Source organism: Diplotaxodon limnothrissa, linkage group LG20 (assembly GCF_057381915.1).
Source record: "Diplotaxodon limnothrissa isolate DT_005_m linkage group LG20, D_limnothrissa_male_GT1.1, whole genome shotgun sequence".
NCBI classification, from domain to species: domain Eukaryota; kingdom Metazoa; phylum Chordata; class Actinopteri; order Cichliformes; family Cichlidae; genus Diplotaxodon; species Diplotaxodon limnothrissa.
This window is the reverse complement of record NC_140615.1, coordinates 30,919,224-30,939,029: the sequence shown is the minus strand read 5'-3', so window position 1 is coordinate 30,939,029 and position 19,806 is coordinate 30,919,224. Positions and strand designations below refer to the sequence as shown.

Below are 19,806 nucleotides of genomic sequence, written 5' to 3'. Positions count from 1 at the left end.
CAGTGGTCTTTACTTCAATGATACACAGGGGCCACTACTGTCCTGTCTCAGGAAAACCAAGACCAAAAATGTGGAAGAAAGAGCTGGCCAAGTCTACAATCTCAGTGTTTTTTCCCTATATATTTTTTTTGTTTTTCTTTTTATTACCGGAGCCACAGCTGAGGGGTTGCAAAACCCTGAAATTAGACAGCTGGCAAGAAAGATTACTGCTGCTGTCACTCCTCTTCCTCCTCTGCCTGTGCTTCAAGGATTCTGAGAGTTAGTATGATTTAGGTATTGATTCATTTTAACTATTGCATTCTGCCTGCTCTAATCAAGTTCACTTAATGTTTAATAGTCCACATTTAATCTATTTAGTCATATGCAGTTGAGGGTTTCTTTCTTTTACATAACGTTTGTATATAAAGGTATAATGATATTTTTAAAAATTACATACATAATCTATACATTAAATTAAATCCCTAAAAAACTGATATTAGTCTTTACTACCTCATTTTAAGTAAATTCCACCTAAAGTTGGGGTCAGCTTCATAACAGTTAATGTACATTTAAGGTATTTTTGTAGTTTAACATTTAAACCTTATACATTATATCACTGGACAGCAGTTTATTCATTTTCTTTCTTCTGAAAACTCTAATTGATGCTCTATTCCTCCACTGTCAAGCTCAAACTTTGTGAAACTTGTGCTTCATTTATATAGCACCAATTTACAGCACTTTACCCCTACAATATTAGAGAGGAAACCGCAACAATCAGATGACCTTCCAATGGGGAGCACTCTGTGACAGTGGGAATGAAGAACTCTTAATAGGACGGGATGTGATTATTTGTAACTTTTTCAGTGATGACTTTTGCTGGGCAAAAAAGTAAAACAGGCAATGTTACTGGAGAAGAGCTGCAGGAGCATGTAACTGATGCTGAGAAAGTGGTGGTTCAATATTATAGAGTCGATCCTTACTTCCAACAGTGAAAGGACCGGAAACGTGGAGTGGCAGTTATTACGAGTGAAAATGTGCAGCTGTCAACCATCAAAGTGAAAAAAGACTGGGCCCTCCAACACGGTACTGGAAGGAGATGCCAGTCAACCAGTAAATAATCCAAAGCAAGACCTCAGTATCCACCAGCTACTTGAACAAAAAACAAAACCGATATAGATAAATATGCTCAGTGAAAGCAGCCCAAAGCTCCTCAGAATATGAAAACGATGAAAAATCAACAAACACTATATGGATGCTCCCAAAGTGGCAAAAAATGTTTAAAAATCATCTGGTCCTTAACAGGTATAGTAAATCCAAATGTAGAAGTAGTGTGAAACAATTAAGTAAAGCCTTATTTAGGCAAATAAATGGAAAATGGACTGGTTCTTATATATCACTTTTCTATTCTACTTTTCTACACATTCCAATGATCAGAGAGCAACTATGGGTATCAGTGTCTTTTCCACAGATGCTTGGGCATTGTTAGAATATACTTTTTATGTTTAATGCTTATAAACCTCATTACTTTATATTTCAAATAAACTCATAACACATTTATGTTTTATCTAATCTCACACATTCAAATGTTATCTTTCCAATGTGGGTGTTGGGTTGTGATACCTACAAGAAAACAACTCTGGGTCTCCTGAACAACCTAAGAGGCATGGTGTTTTTAACTTGAACCTTTTAACTGCTTAATAAATTTAAGAAAATGTACTTTGGGCATATTTGTCTTTCATCTCATGAAATGAATCTGACAGCGTGCAGACTGGAGCAGCCACAGATCAAACCACCAACCTTCCAATTAGTAGATGGACTATACCTCCTGACCTACAGCCAACGTTAGCTGTCCAGCCAGGTGCTGATTATCAAATGCACTTAAGCGCTCCTCAGTAGCCATTTTTGTAGTTTCAGGCCTTTGCTACTAACAAGCTCCAACAGGGATGACTCCAGAGGGACTGCACACAATGAATGAGAAAAAAAAGGGTTCCCAGTCATCCAGGTCATGGTAGTCTGAGGAGCTTTGAAAGAAAGCAGCTGGAATTCTCTAAGTTTCTTGAAGACCTTTCACCCCTTGTGAGGAGAAAATTGTTAGAAGGCAAAGAAACTCACAACTCAGAGACCGTTAACTTGTCTGTTAACACAGGAGGTAGTATCATATGTCACAGCATTCTTCTACACATATGGCTTCACTCTCTTTTCCTGTGGTGGTTCCAATTCACAAGCTCTCCTTCCTTTAAATGAAGCTACAACTAAACATAATCACAAAACTAAAAAATCTTTCATCATTCCCTCCTGTTGTAGCGAATTTAAACAGATACATCAACGTGTTTCAGACACAGACCCTACATTGTGAGTGCTTTCGGTCTGGTCGTCATAAAATGTGTATCATTCAAACATAATCATTCATCACATTAGTTTCATACTCATCGTCTTCTCCTTCTTCCTCGTCTGGCACAGTGACATATGCAACAAGAGATTGAGATATCATTCTTGATACCATTCCTCTTACACTGGGGATAATGCATGTAGTAAAGATATAAAACATGATAAGTATTAGGCCAATAAACATCAAAACCTTAAACATCAATGTTCTCCATGAGCCGCTCATAAGCCAATCCCACCAATTACTTTGTGAATTTGCCCAATCGGTTACCTGTGCCTGTTGAACGTTTCGAAGTAATTGTAGATTATTTGTCATATTACCAGAATGCACATTGTCTGGAATATATGTACAACAAGTTGTATTAAACAAAACACACAGTCCACCCTTTTCTGCCAAGATCATGTCAAGGGCAACTCGGTGTTGCATAACAGTTATTCTTATGGCATCAATTTCCTGATTTTGCTCTTTGTTGATGCTGGTCGATGCATTTAAAAACAGCCCAAAACGATAATCCAATAGTCAGGGGGTCGCTGTGGTTTAGGACAATTCCTGAATATTGATAACCTAGACTGGCAAAGCTTGCTGCGCATGTCACTTGAGTCATGTTCATAGGTCTGCCATATAATGTAGCATGCTGTGTTGTAGCAGGCATGTGTGAGTATATATAACAATCTTTGCCTTCTGTGCGATTATATATGTATCTATACCAGGCCTTGTTCATCCAGGGATGGATGTGGTCCTGTGTCACTTCAGCCAGGTGTGAGTTGTCATATGTCCATGCCCTTCTATGCAAGTTGGCTTCTTGATCCTTTAAGTGCATCAGAGTCCATGCTGTAAGCAGCAGGGCCAAGGTGGTAAACAGAATAATCTTCATGATGACCAGACACACCGATTTACTCTGGTGAGTGGACTACAGGCGAGAAGTAGAAGGCGGGATATACCCAATCAGCCCTCCCTTCACCTGTAGATCACCAAAGAGTCGGGGTGGTGGTGTCTTTAGGTTGTGCTGTCACTCACTTCCACTTTTTTGCAATGGCTCTGGTGGACCCAAGAGGGCCTCTCAGCGATTTTGCAAGCTGTTGGTGTCGTTAGGAGTACTTGGTATGGACCTTCCCACTGAGGTGAGTTCCAATTCTTTCTCTGGAGTACTCGTATAAGGACCCAATCGCCTGGTTTTAATCTGCAAGAGACTTGAGAAGCGTCGCACAGCAGTTCAAAACAATATCTCTATTTTCTACTAAAGTTGCCTCTCTAACAGATTTATCTATTGGTTCACTTGCATCAAATCATGCATCTTTTCACTGAGGTCTGATTCAAACTATCTTACTTCTGATTCTTTCCAAAAATAATTTCACATGTAACAATTTACTGTATATATGTGTGTTTTCTATTTTTGTTTACCTCTTTGTTGTGATCTGGTGGACATCTCTAAACACCATCATGAGTTCAGGCTTCAATTTCAACCCAATTATACTCCTCTGGGCTTCACGTTCACTGGCCCCTGTACCCTTCTCAAAGTATCCTTCGTTGTCTTAAATCTCCAGCAAACATAATCTGTTTCTTCTCTGTTTCTTTTCAGTATTTTCCTTTTAGATTAAGTCCCAGCCAGGCAAAATATCACATTCAGTGCCTTTAAACAGTTATGTCACACTGTTCTTACCAGCCTGCTGTTAATTCTTCAAGTCCACGATGTTCTGTTGGTCTTCATCAGGAGATTGACTGTCCTTTGAGCTTCTTCTCAGGATCGGGACAAGTGGGAGGTCAAGCTGTAAAAATTTAAGCCAAACTTTGGCCTGTTTTCTCCCAATTATGTTAATCTATGGTTTTGCTGCTATGCTCAAAATTCTAGGTTGAGAAAAGTCCACCTTTATTTATTTGTGACCTATATTGACACACTAAACCATAACATTAATATCATTTTCATTTCTTTTCTTAAAGCCTCCATTTGCTTCATCTGGCTAGAGTCTGTCTCTTCTGTTTTTCTCTCTGGGTGCTCACTCCTTTTATGGGCATGCAAAGGTCCTGTCACACACACACTTCCTGTTACTCTCTTTTGTGTTTCTACAGGCTAATCAAACTCATTTTGTATTTACAATCTACAAACCCTCTGTAATTCTACTAACTTTTAATCTAAAATGTAGCATCATTCACACAATAATTTCATAATCCTCTCACACACACTGCCTTTTAAATAAACTAAACTCTTTGCATTTTTATCTATTTCAGGCATTTTCTGGGTCTCTGTTTTATGGTGCCGTTAGTTCTCTCTACTAACCCTGCACTCCATAGATGATAAGCACATTGATTTCTTATGCTGAATCCTAGTGCTTCAGAGACCTTACTGATCACATCATTGACAAAATGTGTCCCATTGTCTGATCTTATCAGAGAAGGGATACCATATGTTGGAATAAAATGATTACATAAACATTTTGCAATGGAGATTGCCTCTGCTTTTTACTGGATATACAGTGGGGCAAAAAAGTATTTAGTCAGCCACCGATTGTGCAAGTTCCCCCACTTAAAATGATGACAGAGGTCAGTAATTTGCACCAGAGGTACACTTCAACTGTGAGAGACAGAATGTGAAAAAAAAATCCATGAATCCACATGGTAGGATTTGTAAAGAATTTATTCGTAAATCAGGGTGGAAAATAAGTATTTGGTCACCTCAAACAAGGAAAATCTCTGGCTCTCACAGACCTGTAACGTCTTCTGTAAGAAGCTTTTCTGTCCACCACTCGTTACCTGTATGAATGGCACCTGTTTGAACTCATCATCTGTATAAAAGACACCTGTCCACAGCCTCAAACAGTCAGACTCCAAACTCCGCCATGGCCAAGACCAAAGAGCTTTCGAAGGACACCAGGAAAAGTATTGTAGACCTGCACCAGACTGGGAAGAGTGAATCTACAATAGGCAAGCAGCTTGGTGTGAAAAAATCAACTGTGGGAGCAATCATCAGAAAATGGAAGACATACAAGACCACTGATAATCTCCCTCGATCTGGGGCTCCACGCAAGATCTCATCCCGTGGGGTCAAAATGATCATGAGAACGGTGAGCAAAGATCCCAGAACCACACGGGGGGACCTGGTGAATGACCTGCAGAGAGCTGGGACCAAAGTAACAAAGGTCACCATCAGTAACACACTACAACGGCAGGGAATCAAATCCCGCAGTGCCAGACGTGTTCCGCTGCTGAAGCCAGTGCATGTCCAGGCCCGTCTCAAGTTTGCCAGAGAGCACATGGATGATACAGCAGAGGATTGGGAGAATGTCATGTGGTCAGATGAAACCAAAGTAGAACTTTTTGGTATAAACTCAACTCGTCGTGTTTGGAGGAAGAAGAATACTGAGTTGCATCCCAAGAACACCATACCTACTGTGAAGCATGGGGGTGGAAACATCATGCTATGGGGCTGTTTTTCTGCCAAGGGGACAGGACGACTGATCCGTGTTAAGGACAGAATGAATGGGGCCATGTATCGTGAGATTTTGAGCCAAAACCTCCTTCCATCAGTGAGAACTTTGAAGATGAAACGAGGCTGGGTCTTCCAACATGACAATGATCCAAAACACACCGCCCGGGCAACAAAGGAGTGTAGAAGCAAGAAGCATTTGAAAGTCCTGGAGTGGCCTAGCCAGTCTCCAGACCTCAACCCCATAGAAAATCTGTGGCGGGAGTTGAAAGTCCGTGTTGCTTGGCGACAGCCCCAAAACATCACTGCTCTCGAGAAGATCTGCATGGAGGAATGGGCCAAAATACCAGCTACTGTGTGTGCAAACCTGGTAAAGACTTATAGTAAACGTTTGACCTCTGTTATTGCCAACAAAGGTTATGTTACAAAGTATTGAGTTGTATTTTTGTTATTGACCAAATACTTATTTTCCACCCTGATTTACGAATAAATTCTTTACAAATCCTACCATGTGGATTCATGGATTTTTTTTTCACATTCTGTCTCTCACAGTTGAAGTGTACCTCTGGTGCAAATTACTGACCTCTGTCATCATTTTAAGTGGGGGAACTTGCACAATCGGTGGCTGACTAAATACTTTTTTGCCCCACTGTATCTCTGGTCAGTTTGAAAACACATCTGTGATCACTAAGGCATATTTTGATCCTTGACATTCTTTCAATTTGATAAAATCCATGTGGATTGTGTGGAGAACTGGCCTCTCTTAGGTCTTAAGTTTCCTTGTGAGTTGTGTTTTTGACAGAATAGGCATGTTCTTACAAATTTTTTCGCTGAAGTTTCAAAATTTATAGTGTAAAAATTTATAGTGTAAAAGTGTGTATTGTTTATCTATACTATATTTCCCTCCTGTTGACACATGTGTTACTTCATGTGTCACTACAGCCGCTGTCCTGTGTAACGACTCTGGTAATATTGGTTTTCCATCACAGACCATTAAGTCATCTTTCAGTTGTGCTCCACATTTCAGCCACTTGTTTTGTTCAGTGATTGTTGCAGCTTTTTGTTCGGTTTTTAGTATGTCAAGTGGTATTTCTGGGCAGTAGTCGGATACTAGTAGCTCTGCCGATTGTTGTGCAGCCTGTTTTGCTGCTTGATCTGCAAAATTATTTCCTTTTGTGACAATAAAATTGTCTTTTTGATGTGCTGCACATTTGCAAAGTGCCAATTGTTTTGGCAAGGTGATCACTTCCAATAAGATTTTTAATAAGCTGCCGTGTTTCACTGGGTTACCCGTAGAGGTGACCATATCTCTATTATGCAAAATTTTTGCAAAGTGGTGCACTGCTGAAAAACAAACTGGCTGTCAGTGTATATATTTATATTTTGGCCTGTGTGCAATTCATATGCACGTATGACTGCATACGTGCAGCTGACTCTTTTACTGCCTCTGCTGCGGCTACACAGACTTGCACATGCAGGCAGGCCTGACGCAACAGAGTCTAATTTACACAAGTCTAAGTTTCACCAGGAATGTTAACAGGCGTTATTTTTCTCCAAATGCCTGTGTTATCACAGCTTTCATATAACCTGCTCCTCTATCTACACGTAAGTAGAAAGGCTTATCATAGTCAGGCAATGCTAAAACTGTATCTGTCTGTAATGCCTATTTTTAAACAACTGAATGCTTCTTCTTTCTTCTCTATAGATGCAACATTACATTTTCACTTAATGCATTTTTAGATAATTTCTAGTTTTTCAAAGAATTCACCCTCTCACACATCTTACATATTTCAAACTTTGAAGTTAGAGTTTTTATATATATATATTAGTGCTGTCACTGGACTTCGGTGAACAACGATAATTACTTGGGGGTCATGGCGCATTTTATTGATAACGACTGGACTATGCAATCGTTTGCACTAACAGTGAGTAAAACTGAAGAGAGACACTATGCTGAGGCGTGTGCTGACCATTTTCTGAATGTTGCAAACGAATGGAAAATCAAGGACAAGGTAACCACGCTTGGCACCTACAGTGCTCGTAACATGGTTGCAGCCGCCAGACTACTTCCATTTGAACACATGCCCTGCATGGCCCACATTCTGCAAAGAACGGTCACAGTTTCTCTTAATGACAGCGCATTTGAAAGGGCTCTGGCCAAATGTCGCAAGATTGTTGGACATTTTAAGCATAGTCCAGCAAACGCTCAGGAATTAAAGGCACAGCAAGCTGCACATGGACATCAAACAGAACCGCTTGTTCAGGACGTTCCAACAAGATGGAACTCCACCCTAGAGATGATCAAGCGGATCCAGAGAAACAAATTTGGGCTGACCACCATCCTGACTCAACAAAACAGCAAGGTGACTATGTTGACTGACCAGGAGCTTGACAGACTGCAAAAGCTGGAGGAACTACTGGAACCTTGCAGGTAAATCATTTTGTTTCTCATGATTGTGTGTCTATCTTTGCATTCTAGCTTTGTTTTCAAGTATGTTCTCCACCTCCACCTCTCTGTGTATTTTCATATGTGGTATTTATGTTTGTCTCTGTGTGATTAATAGAAAAATACAGACTTGATCTTTCTATTGCAGATATGTTACCGAACTGCTGGGAGGAGAGCGGTATGTCTCTTGTTCCATGGTGTTGCCAGCCTTGTGTCATTTGTTCAGGATTATGGAGCCCTCAGATGATGACCCAGTCTACGTTTTGAGGTTTAAGAAGATTTTTACCACAGACCTAGCTCAGCGGAGGGACAGCAGCAATCTCACATGGCTGAAGATCGCTACTGCCCTTGATCCCAGGTTTAAAGACCTTAAATGCCTTTCCAAAGATGAAAGAAGAGAGGTGTGGGCATCAGTACATGACCTTCTGATGTCAGAGACGGATGCACACCAACCATCTGCTCAGACAACAGAGGAACCCTCACCAAAGAAGAGCAAGATGTCCATCTGCTTGCTGGGTTCTCCTGATTCAGATACAGAGGAAGAGGAAGATGCTATAGACTGCTGTCTGAATCTGTACAAAGCAGAGCCCAAAATTGACATAGGAGAGTGTCCACTACAGTGGTGGTTAAAGAGAGAAGGAGCACATGCCAGGCTGGCACCTATTGCACGCAAGTACCTGTCAACCCCTGCAACCACAGTGCCTTGTGAGAGATTATTCTCACTCTCAGGTCACATCATTCAAAAGAAGCGTGCTTCTTTGTCATCAGACAATGTAAACAGAATAGTCTGCCTCAGTAACTGGCTGAGTGCAAAGAAGGACTAATCCAGATTGCTCCTTTGAAGTGAAAAATGTTCAACATTCTGGGTTTTCAGCCGTGTCTTTTTGTGTTTTAAATACTGAGTTTTGTGCACCCTTTATTGTTATGATATTCACTTTAACCTGTAGGCCTGGGTTCAGTCACTGTTGATGGCCTTAAAGGTTTTTTGTAAGTTTTCACTGTGTTAAAGATTGATGAAAACCATTAAAATTCTCTTTGAATTTCAGCATACATTCTTTGTGTTTATTCTGCATTTACTTCATTGTGTTGCATAAATGTCTGTTACAATCTTAAAATATAAAGAATAAAAAAATGTAATTGGAGCCAGGCTATTAATAAAGTAATTGAGATTAATCGCAATTAATAACAGAAAATTGTGAGATTAGTTAGTTGTTTTTTTTTTTTCTATCTATTGACAGCACTAATATATATATATATATATATATATATATATATATATATATATATATATATTTTTTTTTTTTTTTTAAACTTTGAATTGCTCACAGTTCTAAAACTGGGCATTTGTAAATCATATGCCTAATCACTATGTGTCACTGTGATCCACAAGTATGGTCACAAATTCGCTTCCAAACCAACAAAATAAAATAATCAACCAAAACAGAAAACATACATGAGTCAGGACACAAAAAGAAAAATGCTGCTACTGAAACAGAGCAGAAGTGTGAGGTAAAAACTGAGCTCACAGACAGCTGCATGTGTTGGCTTTTAATAGCATGCAGCCTCTGCTCTAAAAACAAATAAATAAAAAATAAAAGAAAATGTGTAACATGCTCATCAACTTAGCGGTGTCCACATATTTAATTCAGCTTCTCAATCCTGTAGCTTTAGCTGTTGTCTACAGGGTTTGGCTTATTAGTTGTTATTATAGATGTGCTCTATATCTCAGTAATATTTTATCTAGGATAAATGACAGGTTTTCAAGCAGGTTAAGTGCCTCTATGCACCTAACAGGGATGACTCCAGAGGGACTGATGGACGTGACGGAAGTGATGGGAAAAGGTAAGCGACCCATGTTGTAGGTGACATCAGACGCCGGAGATTTGGTGGAAAAAAGGGAATTGTAGCGTAGAATTTAACAAAGTTTCTTTAAGCTTCAGTATTACCAAATAAACTAATCAATTGTCATATAACTAACAACATCTCTCCTGTCATCTCTAACACCCTGGAGGACAGCTGGGAGAGTTTAGACGCTCTCCAAGATTACATCGACCGGTGCTTCCAAGATTTAGTAATGAAGAAGGCTCAGAGTGCATCTTCCCCGGCCAAAATTGAGACACCGTCATCGAGGAGATGTCGCCCGGCACGCTCCTCCGGCACAACATCACCTGTCGGCAAAGACATTGCAGACATCCTGGTGTCAATCGACAAGCGATTGTCCAGTTTTGATGTGAGGCTGTCCCTGGTGGAGATTTTACACTGGGAATTTAAATCTCGGAGAGAATCCCTGGAATTCAGCCAGCAGCAGGTGGAAACGCTTGCCACTGAAAATGCCACGCTATGGGAGTTGGTCAAATCTCTCACCGATAACGTGACCCAGTTAAACATAGAAAATAAAAGAGTCCGTTATCGATCTACAAGCCCGTAGCTGCGAGACAATCTTGTGTTTTCTGGTATTCCAGAATCTGCCGGAGAGGACGCGGAAGCAATGGTGAAACGCTTCATTAAAACCCACCTGAAGCTGCCGGAGGAACATCGCCTTCGAAACAGTGCATCGCTTGGGGGCTGTAAGGTCGCCGACTGGGAGACCACGTCCAATTGTGGCCAAATTCGGCCAATTCAAAAAGAAGGAACAGGTGAAGAGTCGCGGCAGGGAGCTGAAAGTAATGGACTTCAGCGTGAACGACCAGTTCCCCAAAGAGATCCTGGAACGACGCAAGGTCCTGTTCCCAGTTCGACGTAGCTTCATCCAGAGAGGCTCCCGCGCTGTCATCACCGTGGACCGGCTCTATGTGGACGGACAGCTCTACCGCAACCCCGGCACCACTCCGTGGTTATATTGACTGCACTCCAGATAAAAACCCACTACACTCTTTTCTTATTCATTCACACTCTCTCCTTTAACATGAGTCTAACCTTGTAATTGTCAGGGCTCTGTGTGCGGGCAGGCAGAGATGAGGATCCAAATGCAGGACTCGAACACAGAATTGTAACTCAAAAACCTCAGCTTTATTGCTGGCAGGAAAACAAACATGAAGTGAGGATGGACCACTGAGACCAAGGACACACAGGCATAATCTGAGGGTACGACGGGACACTGGGCATGGGAAAACACAGGGCTTAAATACACAGGGTAGTAATGAGGAAATGGGCCACAGGAGGGGGACACAGCTGGGAGAGATCAGGGCTAACGAGACATGGGGAACAAAGCTGCACACACTAACATAAGACAAAGACTTTCACAATAAAACAGGAAACATGAATCACAACTCAGAGACATGGACTCAACACAGAGACAGAAAATGAAACATGGAACTGAACTATACATGAAACCACCATTCCTAAAACATGGATAATAGAAACATGAAACTCTAATAATAATAATAATAATAATAATAATAATAATAATAATAATAAACATCACAACAAGAGAATGAGAAACAATCCAAAACACCAAGATAACTGAAACACAAAGTACCAGAGAAACAAAGAATAATCCATGATGCAAAAGTGAACCAAAACATAATAAACTCAAAATACTGGGTCCAACGGACCCAGAACCGTGACAGTAATATCAGTATGATGTCATAGCTGATATAACACCGTCACCCTCCGTCATTGCTGTAATTGGAATGTTTCCGTTTCTTTTCTTTTTTGTTGTTGTTACTCACCGTTCTCGGGGTTTTTTTTCTTTCTCTTTTCTTTCACTGCTGTGATCACCTACTTCCCTACTCACCTACAAACAATATTTCTGCATATTTACACACCACGATCACGCAAACACATCCACTCAACGGTAGCACATTTACAACAGCCTCACAGCACACACAGACTTATAGGACACACACGCAAGCCACGCTTGTTCATATTAGTGAATATACACACACATAATCAGACTTATGGAGCCTCTCACCACCCATTTTTTTTCTCTTTCTATTTACAAACAAGTGATGTTTCCACATTCTCTTCCCCCATTTAAACGAAACACCCAGCGTACATCATTAGACATACACACACAATTATGGGCATACTAAGGTTTGTCACATGGAATGTAAATGGAGCTGGCACCAGAGAAAAAAAGGTTAAAGATATTTAACCAGCTTAAAAAACTACAGGCAGATGTTGTTTTATTACAAGAGACCGGCCTGTCACAGGTTTAAACAAACTTAAAACAACTGAGTTTCTTAATGTGTTTGCAGCCTGTTATAATTCTAAACAAAGGGGCAATTTTAATACATAAAAATGTTAATTTTACAGTACTCGATACAGTTATAGATCCAGAGGGTAGATTCCTTATTATTAAATTATCAGTATTTAACAAAAAGCTATGTATTGTAAGTATATATGGTCCAAATGTTGATGAACCCTCATTCTTCCACGAATTTTTTAGTGCACTCTCTGAACACCTTGATTGCACACTTATTCTTGGAGGCGACCTCAACCTTGGATTAAATGAAGAAATGGATAGGCTCAACTCAACACAGGAACTCAGCGCAATTGGCAGTCCACAAATATAATCAAACAGTATATGAGCGACTATGGCCTTTGCAATGCATGGTGCTCCCTTCACCCCAACAGTAAGGAATATTCTTTCTTCTCACATGTTCATCACTCCTACTCTCACTGCTGAATGATATTTCAGACACTGAGATTCACCCTATAGCTGTCAGCGATCATGCTCCTGCATCTTTAACACTAATACATAAGAAAAACGCTACATCGCTGCTCAAAGATGAAGACTTTATTAAATATTTTTAAAAAGAGTGGACTGCATATTTAGACTTTAATGACACTCCTGGAACATCAGCTTCTGTTCTATGGGAACAGGGAAAGATGTGATGAGAGGTAAAATAATTTCTTTCTCATCACACAAAAAGAAAGAAGAAAACAAAAACATTCAGGAACCCCAAAAAAACCATCAAATCCTTAGAAGAAGCCTACGTGTGCGACCAAGTTAAAGAAATAATGAACAAAATATGCAAAACAAAACTAGAATTAAATGAAATTATTAATAAAAAAAACACAATTCCTAGTACAAAGACTTCGCTTGCAGAATTTTGAACACAGTAACAAATCAGGTCAATTTCTAGCTAACCAGTTAAAAATAAATAAAGAAAAAACAACTATATGTGCTGTTAAAGATTTATCTGGAAACACAATATATGACCCTGGAAGAATAAACAACATTTTTAGGGATTTCTATGAAACTCTATATTCACTAGAGATGGCACGATACCACTTTTTTATGTCCGATACCGATACCGATATCATAAATTTGGATATCTGCCGATACCGATATGAATCCGATATAGTGTGTTTCAACAAAACTGTTTTTTTTAAATATCTTGCTGCATTTTGTATAAGTTCATACTCAAGTTTAAAACAACAACTACACTAAAGCTATTCTGTTATACCTGTATGCAAAAAAATATATTTCATAGTTCAGCAATACTGATCAATCTAATAAACTTAAACCTACACCATCCTCCCTATTCTGGTATTTTAAAGAGTACTTAGCGTAAATATTAAGCAACCTAACTAATAGGGTTCAAACTCCCAGCAACAACAAAAATAAATAAATAAAAAATAGGGAACCACCCCTCACGCTCCACCTCATGATGCTCAATCGACGTAATCAACCTTAATTTGATGCAGTGTGAAAAAAAATGCACAGAAATCAATTATTTTTCAATATATTAAAATATTAAATAGATTCAACATCTTTCCTCAACAAAATTGCAGACTGCACAGATGGTACCTTCCCAAAGGAAAAAGTACTATAGCTTACTAGGGTATATATATTAGACTTAATAGTTACTATATACAGTAATGGACTTCTATTCATTTTGCATCAAATTAAAACTTTGGGTGTCAGATAATTATTTATTAAAAGCTAGACATTTTAAATGAGAATAAGAAAGAAAAGTATGTCTTTGTGCCCCCTTTTCCCTGTTAATGCCCTATCGGCCCCCCTGGCTAAACTTTGCTAGATCCGCCTCTGCACAGTTACCAGCGTCAGCTACTAGAAAAAGATCCTGGTGTAGAAACTAATATTAAATACATTCTAACAACAGCTGATCAAGCTTAAACGTGCTGCTGTTGTTTAGCCGCTGGTTTCCTCTTTCTGGTGCAAAGTGGGCCAAAAACAAACAAGAGAGACGGACTCGTGACAGAAAAGCCGATCAGCTGATCATTGAGCAGTTTCATGATTGAAGTAGCAGCAGGAAGAGGCAGTCGCTCCATATATCGTTTGTTAAGCTTAACGCAGGAATGCTTTACAAACATTCAGAGATGGACTTACACACTTGCTTTACTTCTCTCGGGGATAACTTTGTCGGAGATGAAATGCCGGGTTGCTAGCGAAGCTCCACATGCTATCCAGACCACGACAGGTCCCGCATGCGGCAGCCGCTCTATCACGTGATGCATACTGCTCCGACGTGCTAACGTTCTGAGGCGAGTTACGGCGTGTTGCAAGTTTTGCGAGGTGCTTTCGTGATATTTAATGGATCGGATTACATTTTTTATTTTTCTCCGATATCCGATCCAGTAATTTAGGTCAGTATCGGACCGATACCGATACGTAATATCGGATCGGTCCATCTCTAATATTCACCACAAATAAACCCGTCTAAAAATGAAATTAATCAGTTTCTTGACAACGTAACTCTTCCAAAATTACTAGACAGTCAAGCAATGGCACTGGATTCGCCACTGACGCCAGGTGAACTCCAGGAAGCCCTGATAAACATAACCCCCTTTTTATTCATCCTGACCAAACTGGTTTCATAAAAGGTAGGCACTCATCAACAAACGCACGTAGATTACTTAATTTAATAGACTACTCATACAGTAAAAACACTGAAACCACAATATTATCTCTAGATGCAGAAAAAGCGTTTGACAGAGTTAACTGGAAATTTTTATTTGCAACTTTACACAAATTTGGTTTTGGAAACTCTTTCATAAACTGGCTAAGAATATTATATAATTCCCCAACAGCTTGTTTCAGAACAAATGACCAGACATCCTTCAGCTTCTGTCTCCTGAGGGGCACCAGACTGGGATGCCCACTCTCCCCCTCACTTTTTTCAATTTTTATCAAACCACTGGCAGCAGCATTGAGACAGGCTACAACAATTAAGGGCATAAAATGTAAGAACATAGAACATAAAATCAGTCTCTATGCGGATGATGTGTTGCTTTTTCTCCAAAACTCACAAACAGACCTTTCGGAGGTAATTACTCTAATAAACTGGTTTTCAAGAGTTTCAGATTATTCAATTAACTGGTCAAAATCTACAATTCTTCCAATTAACTGCTCCTTCCATAATTCTTCTTCTGCCCCACTACAATCTGGAAATATTAAATATTTAGGTATTAATCAAGAACGAAAGTCGGAGGTTCGAAGACGATCAGATACCGTCGTAGTTCCAACCATAAACGATGCCAACTAGCGATCCGGCGGCGTTATTCCCATGACCCGCCGGGCAGCGTCCGGGAAACCAAAGTCTTTGGGTTCCGGGAGGAGTATGGTTGCAAAGCTGAAACTTAAAGGAATTGACGGAAGGGCACCACCAGGAGTGGAGCCTGCGGCTTAATTTGACTCAACACGGGAAACCTCACCCGCCCCGGACACGGAAAGGATTGACAGATTGATAGCTCTTCCTCGATTCTGTGGGTGGTGGTGCATGGCCGTTCTTAGTTGGTGGAGCGAGTTGTCTGGTTAATTCCGATAACGAACGAGACTCCGACATGCTAACTAGTTACTCGACCCCGTGCGGTCTGAGTCCAACTTCTTAGAGGGACAAGTGGCGTTCAGCCACACGAGATTAAGCAATAACAGGTCTGTGATGCCCTTAGATGTCCGGGGCTGCACGTGCGCCACACTGAGTGGATCAGCGTGTGTCTACCCTTCGCCGAGAGGCGTGGGTAACCCGTTGAACCCCGCTCGTGATAGGGATTGGGGATTGCAATTATTTCCCATGAACGAGGAATTTCCAGTAAGCACGGGTCATAAGCTCGCGTTGATTAAGTCCCTGCCCTTTGTACACACAACCCGTCGCTACAACCGATTGGATGGTTTAGTGAGTTCTTCGGATCGGCCGTGACCGACCCCGGCGGTACGCCGAGAAGACGATCAAACTTGACTATCGAGAGGAAGTAAAAGTTGTAACAAGGTTTCCGTAGGTGAACCTGCGGAAGGATCATTACTGGCTATACCGAGCGGCCCACCTGCAGTCCACCCGGTTGTCTCCCTTTTGCCGCCGAGGGTCTCCCGCCACCGTCGCGGATCTCCCGAGTTTGTCAGCTTGCGCGTCCCCCACCGGAGCTCGAGCCTTAATCTGGGCCTGGTCACTGGCCGGACGACCCGACGGCCCCGCCCCGCCTCTACGCCAAAGCGAGCCCGCAGCCCTGACCGCTTCCTTTGAGGGCCGACCGAGGAGAGTCGGGACTGTGGCTCGTTGGAGGCGGGCGCCGGGGTCCCTGTCCCTGCCACGAATGTGGCAACCCACAGTGAAACAAAAAAAACAATACGACTCTTAGTGGTGGATCACTCGGCTCGTGCGTCGATGAAGAACGCAGCTAGCTGCGAGAACTAATGTACAACTAATGTACAGTGATGTACACTGTCTTGTTGGTATATGTATGATTTCTATACGTTGTACATCAGATAAAAACTTTGGTTGTAAGATTCAGATAATTATTTAATAAAAGCGAGACATTTTAAATGAGAATAAGAAAGAAAAGTATTTCTTTGTGCCCCCCTCTCCCTGTTAATGCCCTTCCTGGCCCTCTGGCAAAGCTTTGCTAGACCCGCCCCTGCACAGTTACCAGCTGTCAGCTATTTATAAAAGGATCCTGGTGTTATTTGTCTCTCAAAAACAGTTCATAACTTCCCTTCAACTCATTCATATCACCTAAAAAGTAAACCTGTTTCTCCATCACCTGTTCAGCTCTGATGATTCAGTAAGGACATCTCCTGGTTTCATCTTCATGTTTTCCTCTCCCCAGATAACCAAACCGACATAATGACCAGCAGCTTTTACAGCTGTGGCTCCAGCAAACATCAGCTGATCAAGCTTAAACGTGCTGCTGTTTGTTGTTTAGCACGACAACCGCTGGTTTCCTCTTTCTGGCGCAAAGTGGGCGATAAACAAGCAAGAGAGAAAAGCCGATCAGCTGATCATTGATCAGTTTCATGACTGAATGAGAGAAGAAGAAACAGCTGACAGCGTAAAGACAGAGAAAAACTCCAGCTTTGTGTCTTTTTCCATTCTAGCTGAAGTATGGGACAAACTGTGTTCCTTTTCACCTCAATGCAAAACGCGTAACATTTTCTATGAATACGGGACAATTCCGTTTTTTACGGGACCGTTGGCAACTCTACTAACTAACCTTATGAATAAAATAAAGTTCACTATCAGTAACATAGCACCCACCCAGCTGTAGAAACTCCGTCATGCTAGCTAGTACGCAGTACGAGTTATTGTAACTGACGGTAAAAACTCAGCACAACGAAAATAAACTACACCTAAACTTGGTTTATATCTGACCCAGATAGATTGCTGGTCATAACTTCTTACCTGAAGTTCAGTTCACCTGACACATGGACCGGCGGCCGCCTCGGGTCTCTGCTCCTCCTGCCTCCCCTTTCCCTCATCCACCTGGCCTCTTGTGGCAGCTCTGCCATAGCCACCACCAAACAACTGAGTTATTTTTACACATCTGCCAGCATCTGGCCAATCCATCACCTTTCATTGTTTATACTGTTATAAAAAAAAAAAAATCATCGGCCCATAAAAACGAAAATTCACCATCGGCCCACCGGGCGAATGCCCGGTATGCCCGATGGCCAGTCCAGCTATGGATGAAATGCAGGTTTGGTAGAGGCTATAAATACACACAGCCGCTCTATCACGTGAGCACACTGCTCCAATGTGCTACGGTTATGAGCCGAGTTACGCCGTGTCGCAAGTTTTGTGAGGTGCTTTTTTGATATATAATGGATCGATTACATTTTTTATTTCTCTCCAACATCAGATCCAGCAATTTACGTCAGTATCGGACCGATACGATACGTAATATCGGATCGGTCCATCTCTACTTATTAGTGGAGCTAATGTGGCTGTAATTAAGGAATTTAATTTAAGACAGCACTACGAGACAAAACGTCAGGATATGCAGAGCAGAAACTACAGAAAGTAGAAGAGCTAAAGAAAAATCTGACATTTCAGCAGATGTTTTTCACCAGAGCAAAATCACAAAGTGAAGCTGTTGTGAAAGCAAGTTTTATTGTAGCAGAGGAGCCAAATCAGCCCGGTACCACTCTGAAGAGCTGCATGATGAAGCTGTGCGACGTCTTGTGTCCAGACAAAATGCAGATTTTGGCAAATGTGAGCCTGAGGAGAAATACGATTGCTGATCGGGTTTGTGAGATGGCCACTGATTTAAGAACACAGTTGTGTGAAAGAAGCAAAAGCTTTATTGCATACTCTCTTGCTGTGGATGAAAGTACAGACATGATGGACATTGCACAGCTGACCATCTTCATCCGTGGAGAGGAAATATTGAACATTAAATCGATGCATGGGACAACAACAGGAAAAGACATTTTTGAAAACATATGTCAAAGTGTAACCGACATGAAACTACCATGGGACAAACTTGTTGGACTTACAACAGATGGAGCGCCGGTGTTGTGCGATGAAAAAAGCGGACTAGTCAGCAGGATGCGAGTAAAGATGCAGGAGGAGAACTGTACCGTGAGTTAACAGCATACTGCATCACACACCAGGAAAGGCTGTGTGGTAAAGTCCTAAAAATGGAGCATGTAATGATCTCCGTAACGTAAACCGTAAATTTTATCTGAGCTAAAAGTTTAAATCACCGTCAATTTCAGTCTTTTATGTGGGAAATAGATTCAGAATTTGCCGACATTCCTTATCATACTGATGTCCGTTGGCTGAGTTGGGATAAAAATTCTCAATAGAGTTTTTAAGCTCAGCAAGGAAATCTGTCAGTTCATGGACATGTATGATGTGGTGAAGGCATTTCAAGTGAAGCTGTCACAAACGCACCAGTGCAACCTGCCTTACCTTCCCTGTTGCCAAGCAATGTTGAACCAAGTCAGCGGACTTTGCTGAACTGCACCTGTGCAGATTCAGATGGAGCTGCAGTGTAGTGATAGACTCAAGGGAAAGTATGACACTGAATGGCCCACACAGTTTATTAGTTCCATTCCTGAAGCAATGCCCCAGCTCCATCTACATGCGGCTCGAACCTTGTGTATTTTTTCTGGGGTTTTTGGCCATGTGTTCATATTTCTAACTTGCCTGATTTTGACAGAATATTTAAAGTTAAAGTTTTTTTTTTAAGTTTATTTAATCTGGAATAATATTCCTGTCCATTTTTATTCATATTTATGTTTAAAAAACATTGTTTTAGTTTGTTCAATAAATCTTTATCTTCTATATAATCTATTCATTCACTAGTTTGGTAAACTGCCGTCCAATTTAGAGACTCGAGGAAGTCTGAATCACTGTATCACTGCACAGTATCTTATTTTATTTT

At 41.0% G+C, this 19,806-nt stretch overlaps 1 protein-coding gene and 1 pseudogene across 1 annotated transcript; both read left to right on the top strand.

Annotated features, from left to right (window-relative positions):
• The first annotated feature begins 3,468 nt into the window (after nucleotides 1-3,468).
• LOC146611193 (E3 SUMO-protein ligase ZBED1-like) lies at nucleotides 3,469-9,056 on the top strand. The gene is made up of 3 exons (XM_085345587.1): nucleotides 3,469-3,486; nucleotides 7,616-8,217; nucleotides 8,381-9,056. The coding sequence occupies exons 1-3, from the start codon at nucleotides 3,469-3,471 to the stop codon at nucleotides 9,054-9,056; spliced, it is 1,296 nt and encodes a 431-aa protein (XP_085201713.1).
• Nucleotides 9,057-15,105: 6,049 nt separating this feature from the next.
• LOC146611192 (18S ribosomal RNA) lies at nucleotides 15,106-16,445 on the top strand (annotated as a pseudogene).
• Nucleotides 16,446-19,806: the final 3,361 nt, after the last annotated feature.